At 47.6% G+C, this 24,325-nt stretch overlaps 1 protein-coding gene across 10 annotated transcripts in view; it reads right to left on the minus strand.

Annotated features, from left to right (window-relative positions):
• The window catches only part of SEC14L1 (SEC14 like lipid binding 1), an 80,429-nt gene that overhangs the window by 38,077 nt on the left and 18,027 nt on the right, over positions 1 to 24,325 (minus strand). For 9 of the 10 annotated variants that reach the window (XM_045085835.1, XM_045085836.1, XM_045085837.1 and 6 more), the window contains 6 exons: positions 7,458 to 7,607; positions 7,209 to 7,340; positions 5,097 to 5,225; positions 3,862 to 4,096; positions 2,322 to 2,431; positions 573 to 762 (listed from right to left, as the gene is read on the minus strand). In XM_045085835.1, the coding sequence (XP_044941770.1) occupies positions 573 to 762; positions 2,322 to 2,431; positions 3,862 to 4,096; positions 5,097 to 5,225; positions 7,209 to 7,340; positions 7,458 to 7,607 (946 nt within the window). Of the gene's footprint in view, positions 1 to 572; positions 763 to 2,321; positions 2,432 to 3,861; positions 4,097 to 5,096; positions 5,226 to 7,208; positions 7,341 to 7,457; positions 7,608 to 24,325 lie in introns of those variants that run through there. The other variant, XM_045085839.1, reaches the window with a different exon arrangement.

Below are 24,325 nucleotides of genomic sequence, written 5' to 3' on the forward strand. Positions count from 1 at the left end.
CATCCGTGTGCCTGCTCTACACCCCGATTCCATTCTGTCCAGCTCCGAACCAGCGAAGAGTGAGCATGACCCTGGCAAACGCCGGCTTTCCTGCGAGGCGCGCCATGGAACGCGATCCCAGAGAACTGCGCTCGGCTTAACCCACCCTTCGTTTTAGGGGCATCGCTTCCTTGGCTTGTGTTTTGCTTCCTGCCCAAAGCACAGCTGAAGTGCCTCACTGTTTTGATATAGAAAATCTGGCTACATACTGTCCTAGGTCTTGTAGGGACTGCAGTTAGTTAACGTCCCTTTACTAGCACTGTGCTCCTGAAAGCGCTGCCCTCCAACACGCCAGTTTTTTAAATGAGTCAAAACAAAGTCAGAGGAGGTGAAGAAACTTGGTGGCCAAGGGGCCACGAGCCAACGGAAGGAGCAGACCGCCCGCACCTGCTGCTCTATGGGGGGCTTCGGGGGGCTTCCGAGGGGGGGGTGGAAGGGCTAGACGTATGGATGGACCCCACTCTGTTCCCGAGACGGGCCCCTTCGACCGCACGCAGTGTGGCCTTGAAGCACGTCCAGGACACCCAGCCCACCTTTGTCGTGGTGGTGCCAGCCCCCCGCGTAGTAGTCCTGCAGGACCTGCGGGGGCCTCCAGGTCTCCAGAATGTAGTCCACCTGGTGCTGCTTTCGCCAAGTCAAGGACTGACACAGGATCTCTCTGGCTTTGTCGATATTGAAGTCCCGGGCACGTAGGAACCGGAGAATATGCTCGTCTTTCGGGATCTAGTGAGAGGAAAGATGTTTCTAAGCAGTGTTAAAAGTTGCTAAGGGGAAAAAAAAGAAACCAAGTTACTAAGGGAATAACACTCTAAAACTGTCACTTTTCACCAGAGGGAGCTGCATTATCACACTACTTAAAATTAACCGTTACTAGAGAAAACCTTCCTCAATGCTTTAGAAAATCGGTATCGTTAATCGGAATAATCTTTATCGTGGCCCATTTCAGTTTTGGCCAAGTAGAGCATAACTCGTTAAACATCAGAGGCTTCAATCCACAGGACTGACGGAGGGTTACGAGCCGGGCGCACTTCTCCACACTTTCAGGCCACTAGAACAAGCGTGACGATACACAGTGCTGATGGTGGTCGGGCTGGTGACATTCGTAACGCACTCCTCCTCTAAAGTCTGCTACCGTGCAAGGTGGCCAAAACCACGTCGGAGTCTCCTCTGGCCTGGCCGTCTTCCTCTGCGGCCACACGCTCGCCGCTGGTCCACAGGGGACAGGAGGGCGGCGGGAGGGGAGCCTGCCAAGGGCCGCACTGCCGGGAGAGCACGAGGCACGGAGGGGACGTCGCTGCCGCCCACACCAGGCTTCAAAGCCTCACCCCAGTGCTCACTCGCCTCAGGCAAGTGACTTCACTGCTCCGTGCCTTAGGTCCCTCCTAGGACAGAAACGCCACCACCTCAGGGAGGACCTCATTGAGATCGTGAGAGCACCTGGGCCAGGCTGAGCGCACCACAACTGACAGCTGTGATGACAGGTGCTGTGGTCTCGACAAGTGACCCTGAACAGTCCTCAGAACATGGCTCTTGTAACCTGGGCTGATGGCTCACAGAACCCGAGCGCAGGCCCGCTCCGCGCAACCCCAGCTTCCCTTCACTACGGGACGCCAGCCCCCAGCCGGACACGCCAGTCTGCCTGTGCTGGCCACCAGCCCCCTATCGGTATGAAGCTTGATAGAAAAACCGGATTTCTTAACAAGGCTAAAATTCTACCAAAAACCTCAAAATGAAAGCTCAAACACTTCTGGTCTTGGAACCATCTGTGAAATCCTTCCAAAGCTTCTGAAAATTAAACCATCTGAATCCTTGGGGGCGCCTGGATGGCTCGGTCGGTTGAGTGTCTGGCTCTTGGTTTCAGCTCAGGTTGTGATCTCAGGGTTGCGGGACGGAGCCCCAGGTCGCGCTCCTCGCTCAGCTATTCTCTCCCTCTTCCCCCCCATCCCTCCCCTACTCTATCGAAAATAAATAAATACATAATCTTTTAAAAACCTGAATATTTGGAATATAATATTGCCTTGTAACTTGACCTATAATTGTTTTTAAGGGAGACCCTCCTCTGGTAAACCTCGAAAAGCTCAGCTGATCGTACACAGCAGGGCTTCTCAACTCGCCAGGAGGGACTCGGATGCCACATCCAGAAATACAGATCCCCTGACACTGGGACTGAGAGGGACAGCCCCAGCTACGGCAACTGGGAACGTGTACTCTACGAAACTATGAGCAGGACCAGGTCCAGAGCAACAAAGACAGCACCGTGCACAGGGGGTGTGGGTTCTCACTTTGCCCTTATGGGTCTCCTGGAGCCACTGGCGAAGTCGGATCAGGCAGCTCTCCTGTAGCGGGGTCAAATCACCCAGGTACCTCTTGATGTAGTCCGCATCTAGTTTGTCTGCAACAGAAGTTATGGACAACACTTACATAGAGAACACTGGAGCGTGGAGGCTTCCAGACTGGTCCTGCTCAGCAAAGTTAAGTGTGGTTCCTTGAGTCGCAGAACTCAACACCACCCCAGGGACTACAGAGCCAAGCCGGCATCCTGGAGACCCTCGGGGAGAGTCTATAAGATCAAATCACTGACCGAGCCCCGGGTCCAGCTAGTGATTCAGTTACATTCCCTGATCACTACATGGTCAACTCTCTTTGCAAAATTACAACACTACTCACGACAGGAGAAAATCTGTAACAGATGATGAGTGACTATTTTAATTCAAACTTATATAAAGAAGACCTACGTGACATAGAAGTATGAAATAAACCAAGCATGTAGACTTAAACCTATTCTGAAAAGAGCTACTGCGCTCAAGAATACAAGAGGGGCGCCGGGGTGGCTCAGTGGGCTAAAGCTGCTGCCTTCAGCTCGGGTCATGATCTCAGGGTCCTGGGATCGAGGCCTGAGTCAGGCTCTGCTCAGCAGGAGCCTGCTTCCCCCTCTCTCCGCCTGCCTCTCTGCCTACTTGTGATCTCTGCCTGTCAAATAAATAAAATCTTGAAAAAAAAAAAAAAGAATACAAGAAATCTTCTTCATGATCGGGTACCTAAAATACAGCAAACGCTCATGAGGTGGAAAAATAAAATGTGTCCCCAAACCAATTTAAGTCTCCGCCACCTGCGACCTACTGAATGGCAAACAAATCGCACAGTTTCGCTATAGAGAAGAAAGCGTGGAAAGAGAAACCAATACTTCAACAAAACTTAGGAGTGGTAGAATTTTCTTGGGCGGTTTCACAGTGGGCATCACTCTGAGAAATAAACAGGTGTGTGCGCATGCACGTGTTGTGTGTGTACACGTGTTTAGCACAGCACACCGGCTACGTGCAGACCCCAGAGCCAGCCACCTCAGCTCAGTCCCAGTGCCACCACCCGCCAGGTGTGTGACTCTGTGCAAGTTACTCAGCATCTCTGGGCCTCAGTTCACTCATGCAGAAAATGAGGGTAATATGCACTTTGTAGTAAGACGAAACCACGGTCAAGTGCGTAAATTTTCATTCAGTGCTGACCACAGGTTCTAGCACAGAGTATAAGGTGTTTGATGGTGACACAGCTGTGAAAAGGATTAGTTGCTACCTTTCATTCACTAAAGATGCCCTCAAAATAAACACATTTCCTGGTATCAAGAAAAGAATAACGTGATATAACCCTTCCTGCCCATTAAAAAACATTAAAATGTTTCTTCATTCTAGGAAAAAAATAAAAGGTGGCCAAGGGACTAATTATCTCCACGCGACCTCAGGAAACAAGCATGGCTGGAGGAAGCCGAGGGGAAAGGACTCGGCGGAGTCCCCTGGCCTGGCTCGCGGGACGACCCTCTCTCCAACGCACCGTCCGGGGTCCCCGCCGTGGGCTCGGGCGGCCCGCTGGGGCTGCTGAGGGCCTCGCTGCCCAGCCCCTCTGCCTGGGCAGCGTCTGGAACCACAACAGCTAAGGACGCTGCCTGCTTCTTGCACGACGAGGAGGCCTCGGAGGACGGGGCAATGGAAGGCGGAGTCCAGCGGGGCACGAACGTTATGCCTTCTTCTTCCAGCTGACGAAGATAGTATTCGATGATTTCTTTTCCCTTTAAACAAAACCAATTTTAAGGTTAGCGTATATTCGACATTCAAATCTTTCCATCTCCTTCAGGTTTTTAAAACACTAATAAAAACTGAATTGCTACAGAATAAATCTATAAAAAGAAAAGTGAAATGCCTTTGTGTTTTTTGTTTTTCATAATTGTTTTACTTCCTTTCTCCAAAGGTCTAGAAAATCATATCTAAAGATACAGAATTTCTTTTTAGGACGAGTTAGAAGCACTGATTTATCACACTTGTACTCAGCGTATGCTTTGTGTCTCCATCCAAATTCGAACACCTTGAGAAGAAAGCAGGCCTTCCAGAAGCTCTCAGAACCCCACATGGATACACTTCACAACCATATTACACAGCAACACTGAGCAGCGGGATAAAAACGAGAAGGAAATGGGGGTGCCTGGTGGCCCAGTTGGTTAAGCATCCGACTCTTGATTTTAGCTCAGGTCGTGGTCTCAGGGTTGTGAGATCAAGCCCCACATCAGGCTTTGGGCTCAGCGGGGAGCCTGCTTGAGATTCTCTTTCCTTCTCCCTCTGTACCTTCCCACTGCGCTCATACACTCCCCCAACCCAATCAAATAAATAAATCTTTACAAAAAAATGAGAAGGAAAGTTTTACCACACAGATAATAATAATCCGACGGCTGGGGACCCTCAGGAGATTCCCCGGCAAGCGTCCCCTCGAGCAGTGTCTCCTTGAGCAGTGTCTCCTGCCCACAGACCCAAAGGCGGCAGCTGGGGGTGCTGCACGCCGGCGGCTCTGCCTCACCCAGCCCAACTTGACTCCACTGGCTGCCAGCATCATCCGAGCCCCCACCCTACCCTACACTGCCCTGGAACACAAGGCTCAGGGAAAAGCCAAGTACTTCCTTGTCTTGAAACAGCGGGGATCCCTGAACGTCCATTTCCAGCCTTCTGAAAGCACTGCCAGCTCGGAGCACCTCAGAGGCTCTTGCCTCCGCTTTCCATAAAATCCCAATGTGGACTCACTTTTTTAATGTTACTGGTGTACTGTTTCATTGCAATTTTTTCCACTGTACTTTCAAAACCAAAGAAAGATTTAATATCTAAACTTGCAGACTGTTCAAAACAAGTCCAATCTTCATTTTCCGGGTGAACCTGTAGATAAAGGAGAGACAGTCCCATGAGAGACAGTCCCGTTAACTATGCTGACAACTGACAAGGTCATCTGCTCTTCAATCAACTGGCAAACAAAAGAAAACATTTTATTTGACCAATAATGTTATTATCATGAAAGCACTAGATGGAAAAATGTACAGAAAGCTTCAAAATCATGAAAAGACTTAAATAATATTCTAAAATACTCTAAAAAAATTCTTAAAATGACTGTTCAAAGGAAAGCTTCAGGAGCGCCTGGGTGGCTCAGTGGATTAAAGCCTCTGCCTTTGGTGCAGGTCATGATCCCAGGGTCCTGGGATCGAGCCCAGCATTGAGCTCTCTGCTCGGCAGGGAGCCTGCTTCCGCCACCCCCACCGCCTCCTTGTGATCTGTCAAATAAATAAATAAAATCTAAAAAAAAAAAAAAAAACCAAAAAAAGGAGAGCTTCCTTTTCATTCTTGGTTCACCCGCCACCGTATTTACTGAGCAGTGTTCTCCATCATAAACAAACCAAAGATCCCGGCCTTATGAAGCTGACGGTCTGGAGGGGGGGAATGGCAATTAGCCGTAAACGTACGAGGTAAGAAATTCTGTCATTGTTGGAAGACAAGCGCCAAGGGAGAAAGGAACAGGTGAAGCAGGCTAAAAGGACCGGGGTGTGTGTTGGGTTGGGGGGTGTGCAGGGAGGCAGCAGAATTAAACAGGGTGTTCAGACTGGCTTCATCCAGAAGGGCAGACGGAGCACAGACTGAAGGGGGGGCGCGTGTCAAGCAGAGACGGGGGCAGAGTGCTCCCAGCAGAGGGCGCGCTTGCAGCAAAGGTCCTTAGGGAAGCACGCCTAGGAGATGGGAGCCCCAAGACTGTGCGTAGGCCTGTGCACAAGGCAGGCAAGATGGTAGATGTGTGATTAAAAGAAAATGCAAGGCCTTATAAGCCACTGGAAGGTCCCTGGGCTCCTCCTCTGAGGGAAATTCAGTAACACTGTACAAAGTATGCCATGATCTGATATATGTTAAAAGGATCATTTTAAAAGGATGATTCAGCGCTACAGATATGCTGTAGGAAGGTTTGAGAGAAACAGACAGACCCTAGATCTTCTAATAATCTGGTAACAGAAGTTATTGAAGACCGGGCGGCAGATAAAAGCCCTCAGCCTCATCCTAGAGGAATGCATTACAGGTACCCCCTCCCCAGAGTCTGCATTCCACCACTTTGCTTTTCTGAAAGATCTACATATTTACCTAGTTTTGATAACCAAAAGAAATCCAAAGAGGATTTCCGCTTTTAGGAAAAAGGGCAAAAAGCAAAAACAGCATTCACTGTTTGCTTTGCAAAAGCTACTAGAGAGCAGCTCACACCCCAAGCCCAAGCCGTGAGATGGTCGCCAAGGTCGCTCCTGGAGAGCCACACTCGGCATCCCAGCATCAGGACCCCGGAGCCTAGAGCCGAGTCTCTGAGCATCTGGGCTTTATCTGCATTTACTTAGTGCATTTGTTAGCAAGATGTGTCCTAAGGTCTCAGAAAACCTTAAAGAGGTTATTTTTTTTGAGTCTAGGAATGCTAACAAAGTTTTCCATACAAACTCATGGTGATTTGCTGTTTCGCTTTGCCCCATTTCGGCGTACGTTCACAGGAACACTCTACTTTCAGAAAGCGGAGGAAAACTAGCTCGGGCCCTTCCACATATACTTCTAGAGTGTCAGAGTGGCGCCCGAGGGAAAGGGACACATTAAGGTAACATTTAAAGACAAATCAAGGCATCACCAGGCTCCCTTAACTGCTACGATAACGTAGTCCATTCTGCAATAAAGCACACCCGCCACCTTGCTGATCCCACCAACAAAAAATGAGGGACCACAGCTGCTGCGGAGCCACCCTCCGAGACGAGGCAGCGGATGGCGGTGACAAGTGGGGGCCAAGCAACCCTCTACCCAGAGTGTGGCGGCCGCATTCGTGTCTGTCCCCGAAGGCCAGTTACTCACGGTGTAGCAGCAGTGCTCATTGATGATGACCCGATTAGAAAATGTTTCATTGTGAGCCTCAATGTGCAAAGTTCGTTCCCGAGAATTCAGTGAGTTTTTCTGGACAAAATAAACATAATCAACTCCCGCAATCTTTAGAGAAAACAAAATGAAGAGAGAAAGGGCTTATTAATAACACCAAATGCAACACGGGCTTTGAATATAAGTTCCTCTAGTTTGGGGAATGGCCTAAGGTGTCCCCACAGGCACCTTTTTAAGCAGCCTCGGTGCGTCTATGTCCAGCTTACAGCGCCGTTCTATAACGTGAATAGCCCCATCTTCACTCTTGAACTCATTCACAGTGTCACTGTCCACAAACATCGGGATCAAAGGACATGTAGGAAACCTCCTTTCATAGGCCTGTAAAAGAATTTTTTAAAAAAGAAATTGAACAGAGACGCAACACTGATACTCTCCCTGGGAAAAAAAGCATCTCTTAATACATGTCAACATGTTACATCAGAGCCATCTTCCTTTTTACATTATTAACCTCTGTTCAAAAAGAAAAAAAGACATTCTATGTTCATGGATTGGGAGAATCAACACAGTAAAGATGTCAACTCTCCCCATATGGATATAGAGGTTTAACGTAATTCCTACAAAATCCCGGAAAGGCTTTTTATTTTTTAAGCTACAGACAAGATTATTTTAAAACTGTTAAGGAAAAGCAGAAAAACTGAAATAGCTATAACGATAGAAGACTATATTGGGAGGAGCCACTTTTCATGATATGGTATCAGCGCCAACTACACAGCTACAGTGATCCAGCTCTTGGCACTGGCTCTAGAGGGATAGACCCAGAGATCGATGGACAGAGCAGAGAGCCGTAAACCAACACACAAATATGCCCAACTGACTTTTGACAAAGGTGCAAAAGCAATTCAATCGAAGAAGTATAGCCTTTTTTCCCAACAAATATTACTGGAAAAATTGCACACCGATAGGCAAGAAAAAAAAAAATGGACCTCGGGACTAAAAGTGGACCTAAACCACATACATGCCTTATATAAAAATTAAGTCAAAATGGATCAAGGACTTAAGCATTTTTGTAACCTTCTTGAAATGACACCACCATAAGGGCACCTGGGGGGCTCAGTCAGTTGAGTGTCCGGCTCTTAGTTTCAGTTCAGCTCCTGATCTCAGGGTCATGGGATTGAGCCCCATGTTGGGTTCCACACTTAGCACTGAGTCTGCTTGAGATTCTCTCTCTCTCCCCCTCTGCCTCTCCTCCCATAAAATAAATTAAATAAACTCTTAAAAAAAGAAAGAAATGACACTACTGGAGAAATGGAGAACAGATGAGTGGTTGCTGTGGGGTAAGGGCAGGGGGTGGGGTGTGACCAGAACAGGATAACAAAGAAAGCTGCTTGGAAACTGTTCTGTATCTTCACTGCATCAACATCAAGCCCTGGTTCCCACGATGTACCAGAGTTTACTAAAATGCTACCGGTGGGGGAAAATGGTTGAAGAGCAGACAGCATCTCTCCGTCTTATTCCTTATGAATAATGTATTATCAATATATCGTGAATCTTCAATTATCACAAAATTAAAAACTTAATTAAGAAAGAAAAGAAAATTTTACTTGTTATATAATTCATCCAAGCTTTCAGAACATGCACTCAGGCATCTGAGTTTGCCGTGTGTGTGTGTGTGTGTGTGTGTGTGTGTGTTTATTCATCTGTGAAGGTATCTTCGCTGAAGACCTTGCTACATTCACACTAAAACCTAAGCCGCCCAGCATCTCACAGGGGTGTGTGGGCGGGAAACCACTGGACTCAGGATGACAAGTGCGGGGCTGTAAGAAGGAGAATAAAAAAGAAGCCCAGGGCCCGGGCATCACTCCTCCAGCAGGCGGCCTAAAAATGTGGGGGAGGAGAGGCTGACTTCCCACCTCAATCACAACCAAGCACAGACTTAAGAACTGTACGGTATTAAAAAGATGAATGAAAATCTGAAGGCAACACAGACTGCTCTGATCTCCCTTGGACTAGGCGCGAGTGGTCTGGGGCATCAGCAAACTAACGAGAGTGCTGTTTCTGCAGAAGTTTCCTGATGGGCCCCATGAAGACGCCTGATGTGTGAACAGAAGTAATACTCTGATCACACCTTTGCTAAAACTCCGTAAAGCACCAGAGCCACCCGCTAACCCTCCTCCAGCTGGTTTTCACTAGTCCTGCTGCAGGTGACCCGCAAGCCCTGTCACCTCTCCTCCCCCTCCGTAACACCGCAGGGTTACAGCAGCCGAAACCTTCGGGCTGTGCTGCCGCCATCTCTGTATTCAGCAGATCCCATGCTAGCGGGTGTGGGAGGGAGGAGAAATGGAAGCAGCCGGTTCAGGAAAGGGAGTCAGGGTAACGCAAAAGCATGTCCTAAGAATAAGCAAGTGCATAAAAGGCTTCAGGAGAAAGAGAATGCCCTCAAGCTTTGGAGAGTTCGTGGTCTGGGAAGGCTGCACGGAAGAGGAAGCGCTGACACTGGTCTGTTCATAATCAGCAAGGAGGGGAGAGATTTCCAGGAAAGAGAACCCAGGAGCGCACCTCAAGGGAATGTCGGGATGCAAAGAGGCACCTAAAGCTGGCGGGGGGCGGGGGGGGGGGAGACGGTGGGCTGCAGTGACACTGTGACAATGCAGGTCTCTACTGGGACTGACCACATGGCCAGGCCTGGGGGTGCAGTGCTGGTCGCCCTGGAGCTGACCGCCTCTGCACGGGATAGAGAAGGAAGGAACTGGACCATGTGATGAGAGTTGCCTTCTCAGAAAATTAATGACAGTCTTGCGTAGGGCAGTCTGGAAGGGAGGCCAAATTTATGTGGCCACCAGTTGTATTTGGTTTTTTGGATGTTTTTACTTTTTTTTTTTTTTTTTTTTTTTAAAGATTTTATTTATTTATTTGACAGAGAGAAATTACAAGTACACTGAGAGGCAGGCAGAGAGAGAGAGAAGGAAGCAGGCTCCCTGCCGAGCAGAGAGCCCGATGTGGGACTCGATCCCAGGACCCTGAGATCATGACCTGAGCCGAAGGCAGCGGCTTAACCCACTGAGCCACCCAGGCGCCCCTGGATGTTTTTACTTTGAGAGTCAGAAACATTCTTCGTATTTATCTACTTCCCTCCTCCACTCAAATACGTTCTGAATCCCACTACTACTATAGTCTTGATAAATCACACAGTATTTGTCTCTTAATGCATTTTAAATAAACAACATTTAAGAAGTTTATCCAAGTGTTCAGATAACACCACAGAAAAGTCTCAAGGAGGCCCTAAAATTTGTTAAAGCACTACAGACATGAATTCTAGAAAAAAAATTTGTTATCATTTGTTCTACAGCCACTGAAAACCATCTAAACCGACTTCCAAACTGTAATGCATCAAACAAACAAATAAATCTGGCTTTGTACACTGCAACACCCTGACATACTGAAAACCCAAGAACACTAGGGCTTCAAACAAAACAATTCTCTTTAACCCACTGAGCCACCCAGGAGCCCCAAAACAATTCTCTTTAGGTTACATAAAAAAGCAAGCACTCGCCAAGAAACGGCATAAGCTAGGGTCTCTCCTACCCAAAGGCCTATTAGATCACTTTCCAAATACCCACAACAGCTTTTAAACTCCTGAAAGAGAGTGGCCGGCGCAGGGCATTTCCCACACAGCTTGGCCCATGATTCAAAACACAGTACAAACGCTGCGTTCCAGGTAAAGCCATCCGGCCGCGGAGATGCCTGTGCACAGACGCTCACGCGCACCTTAGGCGGCAGCCCTGCAAGCACAGGCCGGAAGCACCCACCTCCCTCCCTCCACGTGCTCCTGCTCGCTCGTCTGCCCCTGTCTGCCCCGGTCACCCTGCCCCAGACCCGTTCCTCAGCCACAGAGCAGACACCAAACGCCATTTCTCTTGGCATTGCCTAAAACAACGTCACTGTTGGATAAACGTTCTTTGACTTATGGAATAAAACCTTACTAAATAAACCAACGAATCCAGCTTTTTGTTTCTGTGCTCACCTAACCTGGGCCTATCTTTCAAGAGATATATATAAGATTAAGGAATTCTGTATACCATTGGCACAGAAAACCCTAACTTTCTAGAAGCCTGCAGAAAGCCTTTAAGTCTCTGAAATTGCTTACAGATCCCAGATTCCAGGTTTCCAGTACCAATTAAAACCTACTAAGCTGCTACAACCTCTGAAAAATAGCAGCGCTCCAATTTAATTACAAACATTAATACATGTTCTAGTTTTAGCCACAGAAGGGCCTAGAAGCAATGACATCTCAGCAGCCACGAGAAACATGGCATCTAGATTGTGGTTTCTAAATACCACCCCTACCACGGAGGAACGCACACACCGTGAAGTGGCCGATGACAGGTCTGGAGGAAGGGAAGGTCAAGGTGAATCTGCAGAACTTATCAGAAATCAAGGATGTGCTCGGGGAGACAGGACAAAAGGACACAAAACCAACCTGCAGGGGTTCCCCTCCCCCAACCCTGGGGTCATTTGAGCACCAGAAAGAGAAAAGACAGTGAAGCTTTATAAGCCTCAGAGTAATACTCAAGAAAAACGGGCAGGGGAGGAAATCATGCGGGAAATTGTCACCCAATAACCACCAGAGCAAACGACACAACTGGAGAATCCCAGCTGTGCAAGCACCAATCCTCGGTCACGGGTGCAGACAAGGACCCTCAAATGGCACTGCCGGGGGTGGCTGTCAGATGGGGCATCGCAGTCTCACACAATCGTCCCAATCGTCCCGCAGTCTCACTCGCGAGGGGACAAAGGGGCCTTTATGCAGAGAGATCGAGCAGACGCCACCTGGACTGAACAGTTCAACTCAGGACCCACAAGCTGACAGGCCAGGTGGGGAGCACGCACAGCAGGTGTGGTCCTCACAATGAAATGGTGAGCCTGGAGCTCATCGCGAGGAACCAACCAGACGGGGCCAGGCTACAGAACACTGCGCAGAACCACCAGCCTGCACTCTTAAAAATAAATGGAAAAAAAAAATTAAATGAAAAATGCTAATGTTTGAAAGATAAACAAAAAAAAAGCAGAGAACGATCTAGAATAAAGGCAACTAAAGAGACAAGACCACTGAACACACTGGCTCTTTGATTAGAATAAAATAGCTGTACAGAGAACTTAAGGAAATGTGACCACGCATCACACATGAAACAGTATCACTCTGTCGCTGTTAAACCTCTCCTTGTGATGATGGCGACTGTCAGGCAGAAGTTCTCTTCTTAGGCAATACGTGCATTAGCATTTAGGTCAACAGTGTTACCATATACACAACTTGACTTTCAGATGGTTCTGCAAACATATGCCGTGTGTGTGCATCTGTATGTGAGTGTGTGTGTGTAAGAAAGCAAGCAAATGTGCTAACTGATCTAAGTGGAAATGTATACAGGTATTCACTATACTTCCTCAAGTTTTTTAAAAATGGAAATTTCTCGAAAGGAAAAGTTGGGAAAAATGTTAACAGGAGAAGGCACCTTGGGGGGGCCATGTGGAAACCAGCAATGCTTCTGTACATAACTGACTGAGGACGACACCGTCATACCTGAGACGTGGAACTGCACAAACCTGAGGTTTGCTCAGGCCCCGGCCCAAGAGCGGCCGGGTGTGCAGCCCACCAGGGACCCGTGCCCAGGGTCCGTACGGGGGCCCCCTGCCCAGCCCTGCCACCAGAGCTCTGAGACCCAGAGAGCTCCAGCTTCTGGCTGTTTAAGAGAAGACAGCAGTGGGAATGTCTGTGTGAAGCTTCCCTATTTTTAAAACCTTGTTTGGGCCAATGAGCCCAAGCAAACAGGCCGGCAAGTCTTCTCTCGGCGCTCAGAAGTCTCTCCGGGAGAACGGAGCGAGAACCCAGGCTTCCGCTCGCACTGGGTTCAGATGACTACCCGAGGGGAGCCGCAGGGATTTCCAAAAGTCTTCTCTCTCGAGACTGTCCGCAGTATCAAGTCACTTCCTCGCACTCAGCATTTATCAAACACAAAAATCAAGAAAGGCTGAACAGGATTAACTCTTCCAGAGGGAACTTCTCCAGAGAGCGAGAGAAATGTTCTTCGCTATCTCTTAAAAAGGAAAAGTTGCTTTTGCCAGAGAACTGTTACCATCATTCGCTCAAGCTTTTCGTTTAACACAGCGATTGTCTCACTAACAAAACAAACCCAGGGCCCGGCCCATTCGCCCCTGGAGGAACGCGGCCTTCTGGGTGCCTCAGCTGCCTCCCGCCTTCCTACACCCACTCTTCCTCTTGCCGAAGGGATTTCTGAGCCTGTAACTCGGGAGCCTGGCAACAGTACTTTCAGTTTTTAACCAACCTTTGGATGCAATTTGGAGATGTGAGAAGCTTGTACTGTGCTGAAGAAAACCATATTTTAGTGAAGACATTTCAACTTGAGAATTAATGAGCTTAACAGCACTACTCTGCCAGGAAAACCCATTTAAAAGAAATTCCATTTAAAGAATCTAGCCTTAAATTGAACTACGTCCGTACACAATCTAGCCAACAAACTAAGCCAGCTGCTGTCCGTGTAACGACTTGGATATTCTACGGCACTGGACACGACCATCAAACTCACTTAGACACATACCTGGTTCTACCCCACGAAGACTCCATAAGGGAAAAAAATTAAATAAACGTGGCTGAAGTGTGTGTCAGAAGTCACTAGGGCTCAAGGAAGCAAATATAAAAGCAAAGTGACCCAGGTCCCTCGGAGTTGGGATTCCACACTTCACAGACTGTGGGACGGGCAGGGGCAGGGACAGGCAGGGCCCACCATCGAAGCCCCGCGTTACGACCCCAGCAAACACAACAGCGCAGGGCACGGGGATGGGGCTGCTTGAGAGACGAGACAGGAACACACATCCTGTAGACAGCAGCGGGAGAGAAGACAGGGAGGAGGGGACAAGTGTCTAGGAACTGTACTGGCGCTGCGCCGCCTGAGAGAGCCCGGGGGAGGGGCTCCGGCCCGTGGTGAAAGGCCCGCCCCGCGTGCACCTGCAGAGCGGAGCAGAGCGCGCACGGCCCGGGGCGGCCTTACAGACCTGCTTACAGAAGGGAGGTTTCTCAGAAGCGGGCCGGGCCCAGGCCCAGGAGGACCCTCCGAGAAGCGCTCCAAGCCCTAGGTCTGGTGCTGAAACTCAAAAGCATACCAACAGCTCGGCGAACTATAGATACGGAAAGTGTCCACTGCCCGGGAGCCTGGGGCCCGACCCTCTCTCCTCACAAGCCAGAGCTCAGGTGGGTGGTGGGCTCCGCTACCTCCACGACTGCTTCTGTTTCGTCCACAGAAGGGGTTCCGAGTTATGGGCTACTTGGAAATGCACGTGTTCATACTTAACAGGATATTTACAAACGTACATTTTTGAAAGGGTGAGCCCTTTTAAAGAAAAGCTGTGGTCCTGGTTGTCTACGTTATACTTTATTCATCCAAATTCATTTTTGATTTTTCAAAGGAGCCCAAGGGCATGAGCAAGTGCACGAGGGTAGCACAGAGCGCACAACCAGGGGAAGGAAGCGCTGCGTTTACAGCCAAATCCTTGTCCCCAACCACTGTTTTCAGTGAGAGCCACGTGTCCAGCCACGGCAGACTGGAACACCGACCGGGAACCTCAAACGAGAACACACCATGGCTCCACTAAAGCTAAAAAGAAATCTGTAAAAATCTGGTCAATCCAAGCCATCTCCCTCTGAGATCAAACACATTTGAAGTTTAAATTATGGATTTCATCTGAGAAAACCTCAAATCCCATGGTTCTGATCACACCTTCTTTCCAGGGACCATTTAGTGTGAAGGCGTGACTTCAGCCTCCAGGGCTGTGAGCTCTAAGGATGAGGAGGGCAGGGAGATGAAAGCCCCAGTAATCAGGCGAAAGCACTTGGATTCTCTCCCAGGGCCTCCCCGTTGGAGTAGGAGTGCGCTGCACTGCGGAAGGCACAGCTACAGCAAAGAACAGATGGCAGGCGCGCCGCTCCCAAGTGCAAATGGTGGAGACCGTTTCCACCAGAAGCACCTTCTTTTTGCCATGCCTCTCTCCAACACGCGCCCTCACCGCCACCACACCGTGACGGAAACCAGCCATATTACTGTGAAAACACACATGCCATGCGGCGCTCCGGAGAAGTGTGCAAATACTGCGAGGGCGCGTGTGCGTCACCGGTGCCCTCGCTCACATCTCCACTCTTGGGCTCCAAGAGTTCTTCGCAGGAAACAGTATTGTGAAAGGACAGAAGAATTTCAGAATTTCTTTTAAAATCCATGTATTTTCAGTTAGAAAACAGCACATGGACGCAGGGCATGGAGCCACTGAGCGCGCCAGGCCTCCAACAGGGAGCAGTCACTGCGCAGTGCCCATCCATGTCCCCTGCCCGCAGCCCGCACCGGGCTCCGCTACACCTGCCCTTTCACTGGCCTTCAGACGACCAGCAGTGACAGCAGCGGCACAGTTCTCCGCGGCCTGGCAAAGAACTGCGTGGTAAAAATTACCCACAATATTAAAAAGACTTCTCATGTAGGAAGTTTCATTCCAGAGAAGTCATTAATCTTATTTAACCATACTATGATCATTTTAAATAGCGTCAAAAAACCACACAATGGTAGGGTATTTTCTGTCCTCTTAAAGTATCTGGGGCAAGGGAGACCCAACCGGAGCTTAACGCCACTCCAAGAGACAGTGCTCTTTGTCACAGACCTGAACAAAAGGTGGCATGGGAGGGCCCTCACCAAGGTGCCTGGCAAAGGAGGAGTGACACGAATTAGCGCTGCAGGAAGTTCTGCCCATTTTAAGATTTTCTACCATAAATTTTCCTAACACTTTGGGTCCTAGAAATAAACGCTAGCACATGATCCGCCCCCCCCAAAAAAAATTTAGTGAGGAAAGGACCAAGGAGCAGGAACAACCCCAGCAAGAGCTGGGCACCCCCAAGTGCCCCTGCCCTGCCCCGCCCCACAAAGGCCAGTGAGCCCCAGGCTGGATTTTATCCTGCACACACAGCACTAAGGATCCCACTAACCAGCTGTTCCTGGTTCACAGCGCAGAAATGACTAGAAGTCACTATTACACAACAGGCAGCAAAAGTCCCAGAACTTCTCAGCATCTGAACCATTGCTCTAAGAACAAAACAAGCAGGAAGACAAAGAATTATCCTTAGAAGAAAAGTAATCATGTAAATCTATTAAAAACTTAGCATGTTTGGGGCACCTGGCTGGCTCAGTCAGTAGAGCATGTGACTCTTGATCTCAGGGTCACGAGTACAAGTTCCATGCTCAATGTAGAGCTTACTTAATTTAAAAAAAAAAAAAAAAATGAGAGGGGCACCTGGGTGGCTTAGTCAGTTAAGTGTCTGCCTTCGGCTCGGGTCATGATCTCAGGGTCCTGGGACCGAGCCCCGGATCGGGCTCCCTGCTCAGTGGGGAGTCTGCTTCTCCCTGTGCCTCTGTCCCTCCCCCAGCTCACAAACACGTGCGCATGTGCTCTCTCTCTCAGAGAAACAGATAAAATCTTAAAAAAAAAAAAAATAGCATATTTACATTTGGCTAAAGCAAAGTCATCAACTCATAACAGCAGGATAGTTTCAGGTGTTCCTGGTTAAAGACAAACATCAAACCATTTCTTCTCTCCATGAGGTGTGCAGCCAATCGTACAGCGGAAGTCTTGATTTAGTAAGGTCTTCTAGAATCCTCTATCTTACAGTATTCGTAAAGTATTCCTTTTAAGAATTTCCAAGTAAGGCTACCTGGAAACTTTTAATAATGCAATTTAACAGACTGACACGGAGCTCTCGAGCTTTCAAACCCAAACTCCAAGTACGATCTAGCGGTCCAGCCTGCTTGATTAACTGCGCCTTCTGCTTTCTGGCCTGGATGAGAAAACTGGGGCCCGCCCGCGTTCAACTGTGTCCGGTTCCTGCAAAGCCCTCAAGACTGACATCTCCCACAATAGCCCGGGGTGATTTCAGTTTGTTTGCTGTCTTAAAGATCATCACTGATGCCATTTCTGATTCTTGGTACTTAGGCTTGGTCACAGGGAGCTCGACGTCAGAGGTTTTCCCAAACTTCCCTTCACAGCATCCTTAAAATCGCAGTAACTTCTCCACGGTGCCCCAAAGCCAAACGAAATACCATTTATTATAAGGGCCAAACAACTTAAAAAGCATGTGCGTCCTAAGAACTCAGTAACCATCTGAAACAATAACACATTTAAGTTGAGGGAAAACGTGTTTTTGCTTCCTTCCTAAATACCAAGGATTACCTGGGAGCCTGTGTACTTGGAATCACAGTGGACACTCGTTCTCGGATTTCCTGCTGCTCACTGTTCTCAGGTGGCAATGGCTTTTTAGCACAGCAGCCAGCGAAAACCCGGCTCCACAAAGATCATCACACCATTAAAAGAAATTCAAGGGGCACCTGCGTGGCTCAGTGGGTTAAAGCCTCTGCCTTCGGCTCAGGTCATGATCCCAGGGTCCTGGGATCAAGCCCTGCATCAGGCTCTCTGCTCAGCAGAGAGCCTGCTTCCTCCTGCCTCTCTGCCTACTTGTGATCTCTCTCTGTGTCAAATAAATAAATTTTTAAAAATCTTAAAAAAAAAAAAAAATTCAAAGGTGCCCGGGAGTCAGTTGGGTAGCTGCCTTCAGTTCAGAGCGTGATCCCTGGGACCGAGTCCCACGCCAGGCTCCTGGCTCAGCGGGGAGTCTGCTTCTCCCTCTCTTTCTTGTTCCCCCTCCAAATGTGCATGTGCTCTCTCTCTCTCTCTCTCTCTCTCAAATAAATAAAATTTTAAAAAAGAAAAAAAATGCAGTGTGATCTAATCTTAAAATGTGAGCCACCGTGGGCTGGAAGCTGGCACAGTGTCCAAGAAATGATGACTATCCCCGTGTTTCCTCCAAAATTAAAAATATCTTACAGCCCTGTGGTGCTCTGGGGGCCTCAGAACAGTGAGAGAACCGTGGCTCCCAGTGCTCTGAACTGTACCCATCCGCTCACAGATTCTTCTGCCTGTGTAAAGAGGCGGCATTCAAAATCTAAACAAACGAGCTCCATCCAATTCATCATCCTCCACTGTCACACTTTCTATCAAAAACAAAGGGCCAGTGTTTCTAGTAAGTTTCCAGTGTCTGCACAGAGACCTTTAAAAATCGGAGAGAGGGGCAAGAAAGCTTTCCCGGGAAGTGAAGGGCCAGATAACAAATATTTCCAGCTTCACAGGCCAGACAGGCTCCGTCGAGAACACGGCGCCGCCACCAACACAGGAACGAACGAGCACAGCTGTGCACCGATGAGACTTGACTTACAGACACCAAGAAATGAACTTCATACACTTTTTACATGTGAGGAAACGTTATTCTTTGGGATTTTCCCTAACCATTAAAAAATGTAAAAAACTATTTTCCCTAACCATTAAAAAATGTAAAAACTATTTTCTAGCTTTCTATTTTAGAAAATAGGCAGCGGGACATCGTCTGCCCACTCCTGATCAGAGATTGTAACAGGTTCCAGTTAATTATTTTCTCACAAAAATTCAAGAGCTATTTAAAATGCCAATCAGTCCAAACTGTGAAGGACAAAAAAACTTTACATAAAACAGGAAGAACTGTAAAGCCAATAGATTACCACTTACCATATCTGTATTTATATTCATCTAAACCATTCTCCATTTGATGACAGAATTCCAACAAATACTCATCTAACTTAAATACACAAATTTGACTACATACATTTCACCCAAAAAACAAGTGGGGAGCAGGGGGGAAGAGGGAATGAGTTTGAATAGCAAGGAAAACACCCACCATTCCAATCACTGAACAGAGGACTCCAAAACCATCCCAGGAACCAGCAGCCCTAACCACACATGGCTATGTTCCTCGGGACACCTGGGTGGCTCAGTCGGTTAAGTACTTGCCTTGGGCTCAGGTCATGATCTCAGGGTCCTGGGATCGAGCCCCACATGGGGCTCCCTGCTCAGCGAGGATCTGCTTTTCCCAGTCCCTCTGCCCCTCCCCACTGCTAATGTGTGCTGATAAATAAAATAAATCTTAAAAAAAAAAAACACACAGTTCCTCAGTCTCAAAAGCCACATTTAAAGTTTAAGAAGTTGCTCTGCTATTCTTGGCTGACTTTCAATGCATAACTGAATCCTGTAACAAACGTTTTGACCTGACTATTCCACCCCTTTGGCCTAGTTAAAGTCCTGAGAATGTCTGCAGGGCTGTGTGGCAGATGCCCCAAATCCCAAGTCTTATGATAAATTTCTTCTCTCCACAAAACCCAGAGAGTCATTCATACTTATTGATAAGCTAATTATATTAGTCTGAGTTCCAAATCTGTTTTATTAATTAGGCTTTGTTATTTAAAGCCTTTTGTCCAGGTGCAGACCAGAAGGCTGTAACCCTATTTAACAACCTCTGGCAGCAGAGGGAATTTCTTAGAAAACAGGCAACCTCTGAACCCACACACTGATCACAAAGGTAACTTAATATCCGTTAACTCCTTCAAGGACAGCCTATTGGGGCGGCTCAAAGCTCTCTTCAACCCCGCTGAGGCTGCCCCCCCGCCCTCAGCCCCCCCAATCTTGCTCTACTCTCCCCCAGCTTGATCCCTGGTATTCCTTCCCTCTCTAGGTCCCAAGAGTCTTAGACCTAGTTTTGTTTTCTGCCTAGAATGTGACTTTAGTAACTGCTTCTCTTTTTTCCTTTTGTGGACACCCTAAAAAGTATCCCTTTTATTTTCTAGTTCATGAACATTAACCCAGAGTTTTAAGATAAATTATAGGAAAAATAAAAAATAAATAAACTACAGGTTTTACTCTTGATTCTAACAGATCCAAAAAGCTCAGAAAAGCCCTACAGAATTAAAAAGTGTTCTTTTTTTTTAATGCCAATGTTTTCGGCTGCAATATATAAAAATAAACAAATTGTGCTATGCCCACCCAATGAAACACTTTTCAGCAATACAATGTAAAGAACTATTTATTTATGCACGCATGAATGAATCCAAAATAATTATGGTGAATCAAAGAAAACAGACCAAAAAAAGTACATGTGAATCTATTTCTGTAAAATTCTAGGAAATGCAAAGCAATTTATACTAACAGAAAGTAAATCAGTGGTTGCCTGGCCGTAGGAAAAAGGAGAAATTACAAAGGAACAAAGGACTTCTGGGGTGATGGACATATTAATTATCTTAATTAAGCGATGGTTTCAAAGGTATATATACATGACAAAACTTATCCAACTGTACATCTTTAAAATGCACAGTTCAGTATTCATCATTTTTACCTCAGTAAAGCTAAAAAAATAAAAATAAAAACACAAGTATATATAGGTTTAATTGACAGGCCAACTTAGGGAAGCATTTTCTAGCAGTGCCCAGGATTTCCTGATAAAGAAACCCGATTCCATCAGCCAGCACCGAGCAGGCGCAGCTCAAGGGCATCCGAAAGGGAAGCAGCGTGGAAGGCTTTGTTCGTATTCGTCAAACACTGGAAGCAGACACGATGTCCCATAAATGGTGGATAAACAGACTGGGCACATCCACACGATGGACTATTATTTAGCAATAAAGAAAGATCAGCTATCAACCCACAGAAATACATGGAAGAAACTCCAATGACTATTGTTTAATGAAACAGCCGCATCCCCTAGGATTCCAACCACATGACACTCTAGTAAAGGACAAGGAAGGCCACAGCCAAAAGCTCAGTGGCTCCCAGGTACTGGAGCCGAGAAGGGAGAGCGGAGTGCGTGGAGCACAGAGGGTTTTTTGGGCAGTGAAACTGCTCCATCCGATACTGTAATGTGGACACATGACATTCTACACGTGTCCACACCCACAGAATGTACAACACAGACAGGGAATCCTAATGTGAATTACAGACTTCAGTTAATAACAATGTCTTACTATCGGTAATACATCAATCAAAACAAACACACCATACAGGATGTCAATAATGGGGAAGGGGCGCCAGAACGGCTTCGTGGGTTCAAGGTCAGACTCTTGATTTCAGCTCAGGTCCTGATCTCAGAGCTGTGAGATCAAGCCCAGCGTTGGACTCCACGTCACTGCTTGGGATTCTGTCTCTCCCTCTGTCATATCTCCTGCTCACGTGAGCATGTGCGCCCGCCCTCTCTCTCAAATAAATAAATGGGAAATTATAAAGGGGTATATAGAAACTTGGTAGTATCTGCTCAGTTCTCTGTAAACCTTAAACTATTCTTTTTTTTTTTTTTTTAAAGATTTTATTTATTTGTCAGAGAGAGAGCGAGCGAGAGCGAGCACAGGCAGACAGTGTGGAAGGCAGAGTCAGAGGGAGAAGCAGGTTCCCTGCAGAGCAAGGAGCCCGATGCGGGACTCGATCCCAGGACGCTGGGATCATGACCTGAGCCGAAGGCAGCTGCTTAACCAACTGAGCCACCCAGGCATCCCAACCTTAAACTATTCTTAAAAAAAAAAAAAAAAAATACCTATTAAATATGAAGAAAAGGAGCAAACACCTATTAACTGTGCTCTAAGAAAACAAAAAAGACGAACTTCTTTTCAGAAGGACCTGGAGAAATTCACACAAAACACTCTCTCCCTTCCCGAGGGCAGGTGCTGAGGGGGCACGGACAGAAGGCAAAGACCTGTGCCAACACCACACACCATGGGGGAAATGAGCTTGAGAACAGACTCCCAAACCCCGGCCTGCGTATGCACCATAAAAGGTTACCGAGATTAATGCGTTCACTAGACAGGATCTTTCTATGAAATGTTTCTCTCTATTCTGAAATGAGGAAACGGGAGCCCAAGAGGAGCAAATGTTCCCGGATTTGAACCCAGGTCCGCCCCACTCCTGACGCAGATGGCCTGTCTCAGAGCACAGACCCTGGGAAGAGAGACTGGATTCAAATCCCAGCTCTGCCCTCAGCTGGAAGATGGCCTTGGGAGGTTACTAAATGTCCTCGTCTTCTCTACTGTACAGAACTGTGGCCGGCGAGCCCCGCAAAGACGCAGAGAGTGACAAACCACGGGGAAGGACTCGGCCGCCCCACAGTCGCAAGCAACAAACTCGGCGATGCACACGGAGAGGAAGGATACCTTTCTAACACGAAATTTGTTGACATTTAACTTTTCTATCATACTTCGAAAATGCACCCCTCAAAAAAATCCATGTGTTCACCAGACTAAAATGATAAATATGTCCCCAGTGGCCCTAGAAACACAAGATGCAAATCTCATGAGGCTCTGGTGGAAACCAACTGTGTCAAGTTTATAAATAGCCAACATTAAAAAAAAACAAAAAAAACCTCTTGGTATAAATACTATCATACATGTCTCCCACTTTCTATAAGGAAAAGAAAAGTCAAACAGAAGCTAAACAGAAATAATCTTTATTTCATTTAGACATTGCAGATAAAATACTCCCTCTGTAATATGAAATAAATGTAAGACATAAATGGGTTTAGCTAGTTAAACCACCAATTAATTAGCTAAATATACAACATTCAGTTACTGGGAGCAGAAAACACAGCGCTGAAAGTAAACATAACCGGAGCCGGGAAGAGACTTTTTTGTAAAATGCACAGGGGCTGGCGGGGGCCAGGTAACAAGATGTTCCCTGAAAAGGTTTCGGTTACAGGCAGCCCTGAATCCGGCCTGCTGTCAACGGTATTAACGTTTTCCACAGAATTAGGAAAAACAATACACCCGGAAGGGAAAGGACGCATATTGGGAAACTAATTGCCCAGCTCCTGCGGCCAGAATAACTGTAAACATTGCCCTGCTGTTCCCCGGGGTGAGGGAGAGCCATCCCCGACCCCTGCCCCACTGTCCCCAGACGAAGTCTTCCCTGAGGCATCTCGCACAACCGCTGACCAAAGACAGGAGGCCACACCTGTGCTTATGGACTCAGATGGACTGCTCTGTTTTATTTATTTTTTTTTTTATTTTTCAAATGGTCTACTTCAAACTCAGAGCACCAGCAACTTCCAACCCACCCCGCACCCCGGCCACGTCCATTACCGAGTGTCTGACTCCGCGACTCCCCAGGGTCCTTTCCCTCCACTCCGCCAGCACGTCCCCCCAGGACTGCGGCACAAACCAGGGAGCCCCAGCAAGAACCAACGCAGAGCTTTGGCTCCGGAGTCAACAGACCTTGATTTGAATGCCACTGGTGCCCACCCACGAGCAAGAGGCTTCTGTTAAAGAGAAAAGCTGGGGAGACAGGGCACTGGGGAGAGAAGTTTTCCTGCCCAGCAGGGAACTGGGTCAGACAAAGATCAAAGGGAGAACCCAGAGGAGAAAGGAAGAGGAATTTTAAAGCAAAGGCCATACGCCCCTGGCCCTGTCCAGAAGCAGGAAAGGCAAGGGTGGGGCGTGGGCGGCTGGCTGGTGGGATCCAGATTGGTCTAGAGGTGAGCCAGCACCAGCCGGGCCACCCCTACATGCTGGCGAGTGGTCCCACAGTCACTGGGCCAGGCAGCCCGGTCAAAGACTACCACTGGAGGAACAAATTCAACCTCAGTTTTCTCCTTTGTACAATGGAATCAGAGAACACCTACTCCAAAAAATACACCCTTCCAGTTGTAAGTCAGTCAGTTGGTGGTGCGTGCGACTGCTGACCTCAGGGCCAGGAGTTAAAGTCCCACGGTGGACCTAGAGCTTACTTAAAAGGGTGGGGGGGGGGAGCACCCAGGTGGCTCAGTCAGTCATTCGGTTAAGCGTCCAGGTCAGGTTCTCAGGTCCATGAGATCAAGCCCTGAATTGGGCTCCACGTTCAGTGGGGAGTCTGCTTGGGATTTTCTCTCTCTCTCTTTCTCTCTACCGACCCCACCACCCCCATTCACCAGCGCCTGGTCTCTCTCTCTCTCTCTATAAAATAAATAGATAAATAAATAGCTCTTTAAAAAGAAAAAAAACTGGTAATTCCTGGGGCTGTAATGCACAGCACAGCGATTATAATTAATAATACTGCACTGCACATCTGAAAGCTACTAAGAGTACATCTTAAATGTTATCACCAGAAAAATGTGTAACCATGTGAGGTGATGGATATTAAATTAACTTATTGTAATGATCATTTCACAAATATGTACATATATC

This window comes from Mustela putorius, unplaced genomic scaffold (assembly GCF_011764305.1).
Source record: "Mustela putorius furo isolate JIRA1106 unplaced genomic scaffold, ASM1176430v1.1 tig00000873_pilon_pilon_pilon, whole genome shotgun sequence".
NCBI classification, from domain to species: Eukaryota; Metazoa; Chordata; class Mammalia; order Carnivora; family Mustelidae; genus Mustela; species Mustela putorius.